A 14,652-nucleotide genomic window follows, 5' to 3' on the forward strand; every position below is an offset into this window, starting at 1 on the left:
AAAAGCGTCTGAATGGAGACATACTCGTAGGTAAGTTCCCGAAAATATTTAAAGAAAAACTATTATAAGCTAAACGTTCTTGCGGTTTTAAAGATAAGTAAGTCTTTTATACATTTTTGAAAAACGAGTATAATGAAGTGCAATTGAGACGACATTTTTAAAGAGACAGGTAAGTTACTCAAACTACAAAATATTGTCTACGAATATATTTTTTTTAACACATTTTTACAGTTTTACTTTGGCTACATACAGGGTATTTAATGAGTGATAATGAGCCGACAGAATTGAAAATGCAACCCACAATACACTTGGAAAGCAAACGGTTCATTATGTTACGGCAGTTTCGATAGATTTGAGCTGAGAAACAGTTTATTGCATCACCAACGGACAGCACTAGTTATAGGATATTAGGAAAACCTTTTATATTTCTAAGGTTTGTAATAAAATGTATATACTAGGTTGCACGAATACATTTTTGTTTTTGAAAATTTGCACCATTCAGCTCAATGCTTTCGCATTTAATGAAAACAGTTATCAAAACAAAAATACAACCCTTTTGATTTTTAACACTTCCAGAGTCGTTACCAGAACTAGAAAATCTTATACCTCAATCTGAAAAAAAAAAATAGAATTCACAGTGTTAGCTTACTGCATTTTAATTAATTATTGAATATTTTGAAAATAAAGATGTGTATATTTTGCGGTCAATTATTTAAACAGTAATGGCATTAATCTACAATTGTAGTAAAAATGTGGATAACAGTGCCGATACGCTCCGCTACTGGTTTCTTGGCGGCGCTGCCCAGTGGACACCCTTTCCCTTTCGAGCAACCCTACGCACTCCACCCGGAACGGATTACCTGGCAACCCCTATAATAAGGACCGCAACTCCAAAGAACGAGCATTGTGGCCAAGCACTTAGGGAGCCACTTTGCACTCGTTAGGTCCCGGGTTCTAATCCCGGTGCCGCCAGACCTGGTGTGGGTTTTTTCAGAGGTTTTCCCACACCATCACCCTTCAGTACCTACCACTTTCCTTCCGCACCCATCTTCACCGTACCCATCCCGAATCTTCCCCACAGTGTGGCTGAAAAGGCTATGGAAAGCCCGCCCTCCCTCGGGGGAATGAAAGATGGATGTATCCTTTCATTTCCAAAGAACGACAAGAAGTGGCGCTTGCTTCGTTGACACAACTTCTACAGGCGTCCTGTTGGTCCTGTTGAAATTAAAATATCCTGCTTTTTCTTGGAAATGTACGAGGAAAAATCGTGTCCGAGATAAGATTATATTCTGATTGTCATATGCTCAAAACATAGAGAAATAGTAGATTGTTTCATTAAGAGTAGAATTGAGTCCTTTTGTGCTAACCCCAAAGATTGAAGACCGAGAGGAACGCTCTATGACTGCGTTTTGTATTCTGTAACATCCGTATCAACATTTGTTGTTTGATTTGGGAATCTATCGATCCCTAATAGACTTACAAGTTCACTAAGTATTTTTCAAAACACGATCAAGACTAAATGATTGGAAATTATTTCTAAGTGTCCAAGTAATTGGTATTAAACATTTCTTTATAGTAAAGTTGACTCAAGTTGCAAAAAACCAATTTGGATTTGCAACAGCAACTTTATGGCATTAGTCGTTTCAAATTACTTTAGAACTGAACTTATATGGAAAATATTCAATCCAAACTATGATTTTCTGGTCCCTTTGTGCCTTTATTTGGTTCAAAAATATTGAAAAAATGCTGTTGCAAATGACAAGTGGTTTTTTGCAACTTGAGTTAGGTTTAGGTATCAATTCACACCTCCATGTTTACGCCCTTGTTACAGAGGTAGTCGATCTGGTCTTTATCTTCTTTTAATTTTTTCGTCAGTCTTGAAAAACTGGGTAGACATGCGTGACCCGTGTCAATTCTTTGTATCAGTATTTATTCTTTCACTAAGCAAGTCATAACAACCGTTTTGCAGCAAATTTTTCGTTCTACAAAAAAGTTATGTACAATTTTGCTCTATTTTGTCGTAATCTTTGATACAGAGGCGAATTAAGATCCAAAGACTTTATTTTCGAAACTTCAACAATTTATACAGGTGTTTCATGACTGATAATGAGCCCGACGGAATTGAAAATGCAACCCACAATACAATTTCAAGAAAAGCCGGATAGTTTTAATTTCAGAGCCAGCTTTTTTCGGAAATGTAGTGTGGGTTGCATTTTCAATTCCGTCGGGCTCATTATCACTCGTGAAATGCCCTGTATCCTGTATAATTCCAGGAATATTATTATAGGTAACATATTTTATGATATAGCAGTATGGGAATAAAAAATGAATTATAATTATAGATCAAATTCAGATATAAAAGAATAGGTAATAAAGATGAAAAACTCACCGGTGAGTATATGGTATGCCATACAACACACTATACACACAATTTGAATCGGTACTGATCAACGAATGAAGTGACGTTAGTGACCTTCTCCTTTGGCCTAACAATTTCAGATCCATTTGATTTGAATTTTTTTAGTAACTATAAGTTCCGGATTCCGGACTATCCCGTTATGTTGATTTTTCTATTTTGTGCTGAGTTTTGCTTTACTAAATCAGTAGTCTAATATGTGTAAGTAACTTTTTAACTCAGATTATAATACCTATGCCTACTTTTCTTAATCATTTTCCTATTTTCTATGCAGTATTTTTTAACAAAAACCGGTATTTCTACCAAAAAGGAAAATTAGTTGATTTTCAAGTTTTAGTCGTTGAAGTTTGTTGAGTTTGAAAAAACACAAAAAATTAAGAAAACGACCTGACGACCTGTTAATAAGCCCATTTTATCTATTGAAACATCAATTTATTATGGAACTACCCTATTTTTTATGGGCTTTTTAAAAATGTGAGTCAGATTTTTATGCCAAAAAGAAGGAAGACTAACCCTTTTTTTTATGATTTCTTAAAAAATGTGAGCCAGACGTAACAACTGAATCTGTGGTTTTTGTTGAAAAAAAATGCATAGAAAATAGGAAAATTACTAAGAAAACAAGTCATAATAATCTGAGTTAAAAAGTTACAGATATTAGACTACTTAATTGTAAATCTTGTACAATTGGTGTTTACGCAAGAAAGACAAAGAAAATTAATTATTTATCATGAAATATGTTCTAGTGCCGAGATGTGATGGATCAGATTCAAATCAGAACAAAGTTTCTTTTCTAAAATTATTACAAAGTTTCTAAGCACCATCTTTATTAGAGAGATGTTGCATTCAACCTTTATTTAAGTAATATGTTAATAAATGATTGCGCTCTGAAATAACGCTACGCTGTAACGGCATAGTGATTTATTATTGCAATTTATCTAGGCGTTAACGTTATTAAAAGACAATGCAAACTTGACAAGTAATGTCAAAAAGGAACGAAATGGTAGAAGCTGCAATTTTAGGTGGTGCAAATGACGATGATATTGAAGAATCAGTTCATCACTTTATTTCTAACTTATTTCGGTCAAATCACACTCAAACTTTTTTGAATTGTCAAACTGTGACATATGAGAAATATCAAAAATAACGTTAACGTTTTGCGGTATACGTTCGCAATTTACGTTAAGCGCAATCGTTATTACCGTCTACGTGCTAAAAATTGACACTTAGATGTCAAAATAACGTCTTTCTAAATACTGCTAACCGTTATATGACACTGCAATATCTCTCTATTCACTACTGTTATAATCTAATCGTTAAACGATTTATTATTGATATTTTGATTTGATTGCTTACTACCTTATTTACAAATTTTATCGTTTTATTGCTGCTACTATTTCATGAAGTATTTTTTTTTACATTTTATCAATATTTATTCAAAATTTCTATTCTACGTATTAGACCTTCGACCCGTTAGTGTTGCGCGCGTACGTTCCAGTGACTTTTCGCTTCCCCCATGTCATTAGTGTCAACGATTGGCAGCCCTTCAAACCGATTTTCGCAGAGCGGTCCGTCATCGAACCGTTTTTATTGACAATTAGTAATGGTCGTGTAATTCCAATCATTTGTGTAAAATGCGGATATAAATTCAAGTTCGTGCCATTTACTCAAGTCCCGATCGCCATCTTAACCGTTGTATGTGTTTGACAGTCAGAAATTTCGTACAGGAATGGATGCTAAACGAAAATTATCGTAAGTGCACCACACCACAACACACCTGTCAAAAATCTCATTACTAATTAACCGTAATTGCCCCGGCGATTTGGTTAACTCCATTCAAATTTGTAAGGCCAACGCGCTGATTATATGGATTTTATGTTGATGCAGGACACAGGGCGATTCGTTATATGAAATCTTAGCATTGCCAAAAACCGCGACTTCAGACGAAGTCAAGAAAACCTACAGACGGTTAGCTTTAAAGTATCATCCAGACAAGAATCCTAACAATCCTGAAGCCTCAGAAAAGTTCAAAGAAGTTAATAGGGCACATTCGATCCTGAGTGATCCCACCAAGAGGAATATCTACGATAACTATGGCTCCCTCGGGCTGTACATTGCCGAACAATTTGGAGAAGAGAACGTCAACGCCTACTTTGTTGTCACATCAACATGGTGCAAGGTAAAATTTTATTATTTACATGTTCTCATCTGATCTGAACCCACAATATTTATCTCACTTATCTTGGTTTACGTTAATATTTATGGCTTAAGGGAGGTGAAATTTTCTTAAATTAGCACATAAAACAAATGTTGATAAAATAACGTCAATTTCATTATTATCCATCTTCTAGATAAAAAGTTAAGTGGGCAGAATAATTATCATCTTCAGCATTTTTATACAATTTAGAGTTCTTGGAATTACATTTACACACTTTAATTATCTAGTGTTTCATTTTATACAAAATAAAAAATATTTTTCCCAACACTACTTAGACCACTGAATTTTGTAATCCTGTGGTGAATTGTAATGATTTCAGTTATAAAAATAATCTTGATAGATTTCCAGGAATCAGATTATCTAAGAGGAAATTCTTGTTAAACACATTGTACCTAGGTCTCTATCACTGAAAGAATTCTCTATCACAATGATTGTCAGATTGATTGTTGAATTCCTGTAACTAACTGTCTGGGATTTATTGATATTTTACTGTAATTAGGCACAGCTGTTTATCATTATCACTCACCTTTGATGTAGGCATTATTACAATGATTAAATCAGCGTTTCATTACATCACTCTTATGCCGCATGGATGCTCATAGAACATATTAATCTTGATCGATTTTAATGATCGTCAGTCAGCATTGAACTAGTCCTAGTACTTCATAAAAAAAACAGTTGTATTAAATTTAAACCAATTCTTAAGCTTTGTGTTAAAAAAGTTTTGTGAACTGGACAATTATTACATATATTATTATTGAATGAAGTATTTTTTTTAATTGAAATTACTTATCAGTATCAAATGAGTTGATTCATTTATTCGTTTTTTATGTATAGAGATAAAATATAATATAAAAATATGCAGTCTGGGGAACTCCTCAAGTAACTGGAATGAAGTTAGGAAGTTGTAACGTTTTCGGCTTGTTGACATTAATGCAAATTGATTACTTAAAATTGGAAATTATTTTAATAGAAAGTTATTTGAATGTAAATGCTTCAGTTTTATAAGAGCGAATGAACATTGAAATCTTTGAATTTGGTTTTTGAAAATAAGTTGAAAGCGTCGTAATGGGTTTATTAGATTTCATTTATCTTTTAGTAGCCAGTCTTAAAAGACTTTTTCATAAAAGAGAATTTCAAAACCCTAAATCAATACATTACATTCATTTCAAAATTTAAATAAAAATGCGATAATTTTTTTTACATATTCATTTACATATTTCATTTTTTATACTTTTCTAATACTTTAGATTGGTATTTATATAACATCTCAAGTGGTTTCAGTTTTCAGCAATCACAATCGTGAACTAACAAAACTAACAACAAAATTAGGGATTTTTGATGTTGATTGCTTAACTTGGAGGTATTATAGAGGGCGTATGACATTTGCTGTTGATGTCTTTTTGATATTTTTTTAAAGGGGATTTTTAAGCTTTGAAAGGGGCGTATTCTATAACTGCTCCGCTAAATTTTAAAGGCAGTTAAATTAAGTTGTCATAGCAATGACCAATCAGGGCTTGAAATTTTAAATTTTAACAGGCTAAAATTTTAACGCCCCTTTAAAAAAATCAGAATTCTTAATTTTTAAAGGGGCGTTAAAATTTTAGCGTCCTTTAAAATTTGGAGGCCTGATTTTTTATTGCTATTGCTCGTCAGGTATTACTAAAAAAATCGGACAGATTGCTAGACAGCAAAAATAATTATTGATATCGCAACAAAATTGGAAATTGGAAACTCCGGCAACGCAAAATTGTTTAGGAAGTCTTTTCTCGATTATCGCTTGAGATAGGACTTTTTTTCTTTAAAATCCAGATTATTACATTTACCCAAATACTCCCTTTTTTTCTCTCGGTGGTATTTCTGGGACACCCCTGTATATGCATTCCAAAATTTGGGAGGAAAAAATCCATAGTGACCCGATGTGTGGTTTTTACAGTAGTTTTTGGACAGTACGCCCCAAAACTTTGGAATAATGGAAATATTTTTTTTTCCTTTGAGCTTTTAGGAAAATTTGGGACAGGTCAATTTTATTTTTGAAAAGAAACGTTTTCCTTTGATTTTTAATTTTTTAACCTCTATCCATTTCTGTACAATGAAGTCATTGCAATTTTTTTTAAATGAATTTCGAGATTTAATTATCAATAAGGTAATGACATCTATCAACAAAATCAAACAATCAAATGTTCAAACCGATTTTGGAGACTTCCGGATTTTTCTTTCATTGGCTGGAGTATAGCTGGCCGATTGAAGTAAACTATGCTTTTGGTATAATCCTAAAAAATCTAATGGGGTGAGATTGGGACACACCACAAGTCACTCAATAAATCCCTTTCTAGCAATCCTTTTTCGGATATTTTCACTTGACAGAAATGTGTCCTTCGGTTCTTTTTAAATTTATTGTTTTACTTTTTTTTTTACATACTTTTAATAATCAATGTCTCAAGAATCGGGAGTCCAAATGTCATAAATCAGAATTGAATAATTTATCCATATTTGCAAAAAACGCTTTTTAAGAAAAAATGCTAATGAGGTCATTGTGCGAAAATACAGGGGCAGAAAAAAAGTAAAATTATCGGAAAATGTCTCTTTAAAAAGAAATAAAACCCACTTGTCTGAGTTGTTTTCGAAAAACTCAAATGAGAAGATAATATTTCCGTCATTCCAAACTTTTGGTACTCACCGTTATGTATCGGGTGTTCACTTAAATATCTCCTCAAAGTTGCCGTTGAAGAGTCGATTGTGAACACACCACTTGTCAGTCTGCAGGGTAAAAACACAAACAACGCAAAAAGTGAGGTTAGATTCAAACAGCTGATTCCTGATCTAGTGATCTGTAATCCGTGGTGTATTCATAATCAATTCTTCAACGTCTGCTTTGAGGATAAATCTAAATGAACACTCGATATAAAACAAACATCAAAATGTTCAGACGAGCGTCACGTTATTACCGTTCTTGTGCCACATGGATGATTTTAGAAGCTGTTCGTTAGCTAAAAATCTGATGTAGGGAATGTAATGGGTCGAACGTCAGTTTGTTAATTTTTCCACGACATAAAATATTGAATTATTTAAAAATGAATTTCTTACATAATTTCAATGTTTCAATTTTTTACATTACACAAATTTTATCGATGTAGTGCTGCGTCTACCTAGTTTTAAAAATATCAGTTTCCACCATAGACCTCGCGAATGTCTAAACAACTTACATCATTTATTTTATCTGAAAATCGTTATATTCGCCATAATATTGTTTGTCTTTTAAAACTTTTATATTCTTTGTTAACCATAAAAGTTGGCGGTGTTTTTTTTTTTGTTTTTTTGGTAAAGATCGTAATGTATGTACTTTATTACTTTTTATGCAGTTGTGATGTTGGCATAAAAATGACCAGAAATAAATTTCTGAAGGTGATTCTTTATAAAACAAAACCATAAAATTGGCGTCATTGAGATACATACAGACCCTAAGCGGGTTCACATAATGTTTAATTAATCCATTAATCGCAGATTAGAAACAATACCAACGTTAACTTTAATCGAGTGCAATCTACGACAAGAAAATTAATATCGGCAGGAACAAAAGTAGGTGATTTCCGTGTTCCAAAGCCATTTTTCAATAGTTATTTACATTAGAGTACGGTAGGTGTATTTTCCAGTGTGAAAACTAGGTTTCAGGCTCGAGGCGAAGCCGAGGGTGTGATTAATTTGAGCGCTAGAAAATACCTACCGTATATTTGTGTTAGACTATTCGGCTGACCGAATGTTTTATTTTGTACTTTTGCAGATTTTTATGACATAACGAATGTCAAAACTTATTGACATACAGAACTGTCAACCCGATATTTTCCCTAAAATTAACCGTGCGAGCTACCTATGTTATAAATATCCCACAGAAATTTACAACATCCCTCGGGAAATCGTAGTTACCTTAAACCTAAAGTGAAAGGTAAAGGTGTGTTTACCAGTTAGGGAAACAGAAAAATAATTTTTAAGATTTCATTAAAAAAAGTTGACTATTTTTCATTGATTTTAGTGTTAGAAGTATCACTTTTTTTCGCTTAGTGAAAAAAAGTTATGATGTCAGCAGCTTTTTTTAACTGCTTGGTTTTAATCCATGAATGAACGATATACCTACGTATTCTACAGAAAAGTGATTTATCAAAATGAAAATTGAAATAACGATTAGAACAATTAGTAACATTAAACCCACCTTTCTTTAGTCCACTAGTAATTTCAGGATCTTCATCTGAATCACTCATTTTGACTTTTATTGAGACTGACATAAAACTGATAAATTAATTTTACAACAATAAACATATAATGTTTCCTTAGTTACCAGAACCGGCCACCGCACTTGACCAAAATGGAAGCACAAATTACAGTTAAATTAGGTTTTGATTTATGAAATTTAAAATTTTTTTATAGACAACTCGTGTTAGCGTGCTTTTTTTTCATGCGTGTGGATTATTTAACTCGTCTACGACTCGTTTAATAAACTTATGAAAAAAAGTTGCACTTCTAACACTCGTCTAAATAACTATTTTAGTGTACATATTTTAGTAGAATTTGTACAGAATGCGCATATTTCGAAAACATTTGATCGGGTTTCACTGAAACCAATAGGCCTTGTGTCTTCACTCTTTCGAACATGTTACAAAAAGTTTTAGGTTGTAAGTGTAGGAGAATCAGAATTTTACTTTATGTCATATTCGTACCATTTCTTTATAAAACGTGAATTTTTCAAATATTATTGTTTGTCAGTTGATTAGGATTAGGATAAATAGCTGACCTTCGTTTTAATCGACAGTTTTAACCCCCATTTGTTCTGTATGATTTAAGTCAAGAATCTGAAGGGCAGCGCTCAATATTTTAACATTTATTCCCTGAATTAATTTTTTACGAGTTTAAGTATTGGATTGGATCATTATCTTGCTAAATACTTACTTATAAATCAGTATATGTATAACTTTGAGAAAAATTCCTTCTGGTGAAAATCACCAGAATGTAAAGAGTAAAGATTATAAACGTAAGGAAAAATATTTAGAAAGTGGCCCGGTGCTTGTTTTTGTTTCCATTAACATATGGCGTAGCTTCATCGGCTGTCAAATCGTAGATGTCAAACATCATTTGTTCAGCGAACAAGCAGTTGTGTCAATTATTTCTTTTGCAAAGAACAGCTCTTTGAACTAAGCAATGAGAATTTACTCAGTAAGTACTACGTGATGGTAGGTCAGGCAGGAAATGTCAAATCACACCAAGTAAAAAGACGACGTGCATTTGTAAAAGAGAGAAAACCGCAACATTTTTTGAACGCACGTTATCTTTAGAAGTTATATTAATCGAATCTGGAAAATTGAAAAAGTTTTCAATGAATTTTTCAAACGACACTGGGACGGGCACGTTTGTTGTTTTTCATCACGAAATTGACGCAATTTTCTTTCAACAAGTTTGTTGTGGCTTTTGTATAACGTGCTGACGACAAATAGAGCCAAAGTAAGGTAGAACCATTAAGTTTTTTTGAAGTATCCTTGAACGTTAACCTCTACAATGTTGTTCCGATCGTCACAATTGCTTTCTTCGGGGTCTAGAACGGCAAATTGTGTTGTAAACAAGGTATTTTACATCTAATTTCTTTATCCCAGTCTAAGTTTCCAATTTCAATGCCGTCTGAAATTTTCTACGGCGCGCTACTTCGTTCATGTTTCTAAACAGTTCTGCTTCTCGGACAAGGTTTTTAAATATTAACTTTTCGCAGATTTAACTTCATCGCTATAAAAGCGAAAAAATAATAGCCTGCTGAATTTTACGGATTTCATTTGAGACAGCTCACATATTTTGAATTGACTGCTTTGTCTTTTTTGGTATGTTCTTTATGATTGTTGGTAATAAATAGTTGTTACACAATCGTGAATTTGTCCAAACACTTCCAATTTGTTTTCTTCAAGTTCAAATCACATTCTTCTTTTATTTTCGAATCGGTGAGGGCTCTTATTATAATTTTTTTCTAACATTAATATCTTATACTGTTTCCATGGTGCATTTGAGCTCACACCTTATGTTTCCCATAAAATACGCTTTTCTCTATAAGACACGTCGTCAATAGCAACGTATCTTATAGAGTCATAAAATACGCTCACACATATTATTCAAGTAACATTTTATTCATCATTTTTACAGTAATTATCACAAAAGTGAAAAGTACAATTATTGAATTGGAACTGCCACATTAGCTTCGTGCTCTTGTTCCTAACATCTTCTTCTTCAACTTCTGCTGTTTCATTCAATGCAAGTGCCCGGCCATCGAAAACTGCCAATCTTTACATTTTCTTCAAATGATTCTTGCCGCAGTGTGAATTAACTTTACCTGCTTTTTTTATTGTTCCGGCCTTGAAACGAAACATACACCTTTTCGTATGCACTTTTAGACTTCATTGGTAACAAGTTGCCCTTTTTTTCTTATTTCTTCTGGAACGTTTTGGCACATTTCAACGATGAAAATTGTTTTTTTCCAAATTTGTTGATATTATTACCATAGTACCCACGGCAACCTCCGCATTTTGTGAATTGTGACGCGCCTCGAATAATGTCTGAATTTATTAAAATTTCTGATAAGATGTTAGTGTTAGAAAAAATCTTGAAGACAACGCGTGTTTTATAGTTTAAAAATCTCGATCTATTAAATCCTCGCTCCCTGCGGTCGCTCTAATTTAAACTACGATCTCGATTTTTAAATCGTCTATAAAACCCTTGTTGTCTTAATAGCTATTAAGCCACATCAGAGGTTTCCAAAACAGATGCAGACAAGGAAATTTCTTGACGAGTTTTTTCCTGATGTTCCCTCTTTAATTCCACCGCACCTAAATTCTTCCTGGTCAATTTCGATCTCGAAAACTGTTGAACGGTTAAATGTATTGTTGACTTTTTACTCAATTCCGTTTAAACGTTAAGTGGCTTCCACGTGCCATTTGTTTTAGAGAAAAATTAATTTTCAATTGAAAAATCGATCGCAGCCCATGTTGCTAATTTTAAATAAAATAATGAGCTTGATCATTACGTAAGGATATAATTGAAGTACAGTCATGTAAAAGGAGGTTCAGATCATTCTTAGACATTGGCATTTTAGCAATATAAAAGGAACCAAGACAGTCACATTCCATTTCAATTCCATTCCATTGAATTTCTAGAGATTGGATTTAGAATGCAAATTCAGGTACCTATCTAACAGTTTCGTTCAATAGCATGCTGGTTTGAATCTGTTCATAGAATTCTGAGGTAAACAAAAGACGACGATGATGCAATATTATTGTTGATAATTATCTTACTCGTACGTAATAGAGCGTTAAAAATTCTTGGTTTAATTTTTAAAATGCTGCAGAGAATGTTTTATAACGGGATTAACGTTTAGGTTTAGATACTTGCAATCAGAAAATCTCAACTCAGTCCTTTGTTTCATATTTAGCGTCGAGGAAAAAAAAAACCAAAGTTGGTTGCCATAGCAGCGAAACAAAAGAAGATAGGAACAAACTAGAAAGACCAGATGATGCAGGATAATACACCAATCAACTTTTATAATAAACATTTTTTCATAAATTGTCAATTTAAAAAGTTACAGCGAATATTTGATACTTTTGTTCCACCCTGTATTTTAACGATAACACTAAACAATATCGAAATGCGTAACTCATTGTTCATTTTTAATTAAAAGAGAGGACATTATCGATAAATGCCGTGAGTGTGACAAAGACAGAAGTATACACAATTTTAAGGGATGTTTGTATCGTGTCAAATAGATTAATTTACTTACATAAATTAGACTCCAAATTAAGTGAGATGGAAACATTGGCGCAACCGTTGTGCGAGTCAGTGTTTACCCCCACCACTTTTCGTCACTCAAAAAGGTTGCCGATCAGAATTTCAAACCCCTCCCATAAAAAGTTTCACTTCAAAAAGTATGTATTTCAATTTGCAATTCTGCAATTTTACTTAAATCCAAAAAACGTATATTCGACAAGTCATTACTTACAAAATATCGTCAAGTTTGTAATAATGAGGGTGTTTAAGGCCGGTATTTATAGTCCGAACTTGAGTTAGACTCAATCTTGAGACAGACTTGAGTTCCGATTTGTGTCTTATAAACAATACTTGAGCATTGATGAGCACTCAAGTTTGACTCAAGCCCAAGTTAGGGGTTAGGCAGACTCAAGTCTTGCTTACATGAGTTTAGAGGTCCAAAATTGTCTCTGTACTGTCTGACAGTTGCTGTTTCCCTGTTTTTCGTTTCGTTTCAATTACATATATGGGTAGGCAATAATATTCAAATCTGAATTTTAGATGTAAGCATTAAATACTTATTTATCGCAGGATGGAAGATTGTTATGACTTTATTTACGAAGAAGAAGTTCCAAATACTTATACGTCAACAACGTATTTTGAATACAGGATACAGGCTATTTCACGAGTGATAATGAGCCTAACGGAATAAAAAATGCACCCCACAATATATTTTCAAAAAAAGCCGGACATTTTAATTTCAGTAGCCAGCTTTTTTCGGAAATGTAGTGTGGGTCTCATTTTTATTCCGTTAGGCTCATTATCACTCGTGAAATACCCTGTATTGTATATTGGTTCACAGTTTTTTCAATTGCTGCGCCGTGCGTACTGTAGTACTCTCTGGTTAGCTATTGTACTGGGTGTTAATCCTTTCCTAAACACTATTTTTTAATTCTACCGAAACTGTATCTGCTTTTTATTTTCTATTGCCTCTTCCATATCGTGTATGAGAGAACCCAACAGAATTTTCTCCTCTAAACTATACGGGATTTTCATTTTGCAAAAGAATTCAAAACAAGCTGTCACAACTCACAAGGTGTATGGTATAACCATGGCAACTCGACTCAAACGAAACTGGAGTAAGACTCAAGTCTAACTTTTACGAGTTTAGTCGAAATAATGACTATAATACAGATCTAGACTTGAGCAAAACTCAGGACTTGAGTACAACTTACCTAAGTTGGACTTGAGTTGCCGACTATAAATACCGGGCTAAATGTAGATTAAATTAATTCAAATGTGAGAACAATTAATTTAATAAACATAATTACATAACATTTTTAATTTACAATGCAAAAATTTCCGATAATAATGCGGAATCTGGAAAAGTGTCCCGAATGCTTGCAGCGTTTCCACGTTGAATGGCAAGGGAAATACTCTCAAAAAGGAATTTCTTAGATTTTGAATCCTCTGATTCCGCGATAAGTCGGTCTCCGATGACATTAATTCAAATTAAATTTAAAAATGTAACTCTTAAGGTTGCAGTAATGCTTTCAGCAACTTAATCATTCCCCTTACATCCCTGTTTTGGCTCCCAGTGATTATTTTTTGCTAATTTGAAAGAAAAACCTTTGTACAAAATAATACCATACGACAAATTGCTGAGCATTTTACTTAGCAAGAATATTTATTTTTGACAATAATTTTAAAACGAACAAAAAACAGTTTATGGTTTTTACTGGATTAATTTTCTTAACAGCTGAAAGTGACAAACTTAAAAAGTGAATTAGAATAAAATTAGGAATAGTTTGAGATTATAGAGCAAGGGTTATCTTGGGTCTAATTTTCATTAGGGCTTTCCTTGCAATAAAAATATCTTATCTCGGTCTACATACTTGACATTTAATTCAACAAATAGTAATACATTGCATAATATTTATATTTATTTATGTAACTGTTACGGAGTTATTCACATTTTTAAGAAAAGAATTCTTATTTCATTCATGAAAAGTTTTTTAGTCAATTTTAGACTTGACTCGTACAAAAATCCTAAAAGTTGTAACAGGGGATGTAACGTTTTATTAAAATTATAAGGATAATAATAAGTGTATCCAAAACTAATTTACAGAATATAAATATTCAAACTAGAGTTCTCTTTACAAAATTTTGTAAACATCACCCCAAATCTGCTGTTGAAAGATTTAATTTACCACGCGAAAATGGTGGTAGGGGTTTTTCAAATCTAGAAATTCTA

At 33.0% G+C, this 14,652-nt stretch overlaps 1 protein-coding gene across 11 annotated transcripts in view; it reads left to right on the forward strand.

The window, feature by feature from the left end:
• Positions 1-3,922: 3,922 nt before the first annotated feature.
• Positions 3,923-14,652, forward strand: part of LOC138129062 (dnaJ homolog subfamily C member 5-like) — a 39,916-nt gene continuing 29,186 nt past the window's right edge. For 8 of the 11 annotated variants that reach the window (XM_069045310.1, XM_069045313.1, XM_069045312.1 and 5 more), the window contains exons 1-2: positions 3,926-4,165; positions 4,301-4,592. In XM_069045310.1, the coding sequence (XP_068901411.1) occupies positions 4,143-4,165; positions 4,301-4,592 (315 nt within the window). In that variant the 5' untranslated portion in view covers positions 3,926-4,142. Of the gene's footprint in view, positions 4,166-4,300; positions 4,593-14,652 lie in introns of all 11 variants that reach the window. The other 3 variants (XM_069045320.1, XM_069045316.1, XM_069045309.1) reach the window with 3 other exon arrangements.

The sequence above is a fragment of the Tenebrio molitor genome, chromosome 4, assembly GCF_963966145.1.
Source record: "Tenebrio molitor chromosome 4, icTenMoli1.1, whole genome shotgun sequence".
Lineage (NCBI taxonomy): Eukaryota > Metazoa > Arthropoda > Insecta > Coleoptera > Tenebrionidae > Tenebrio > Tenebrio molitor.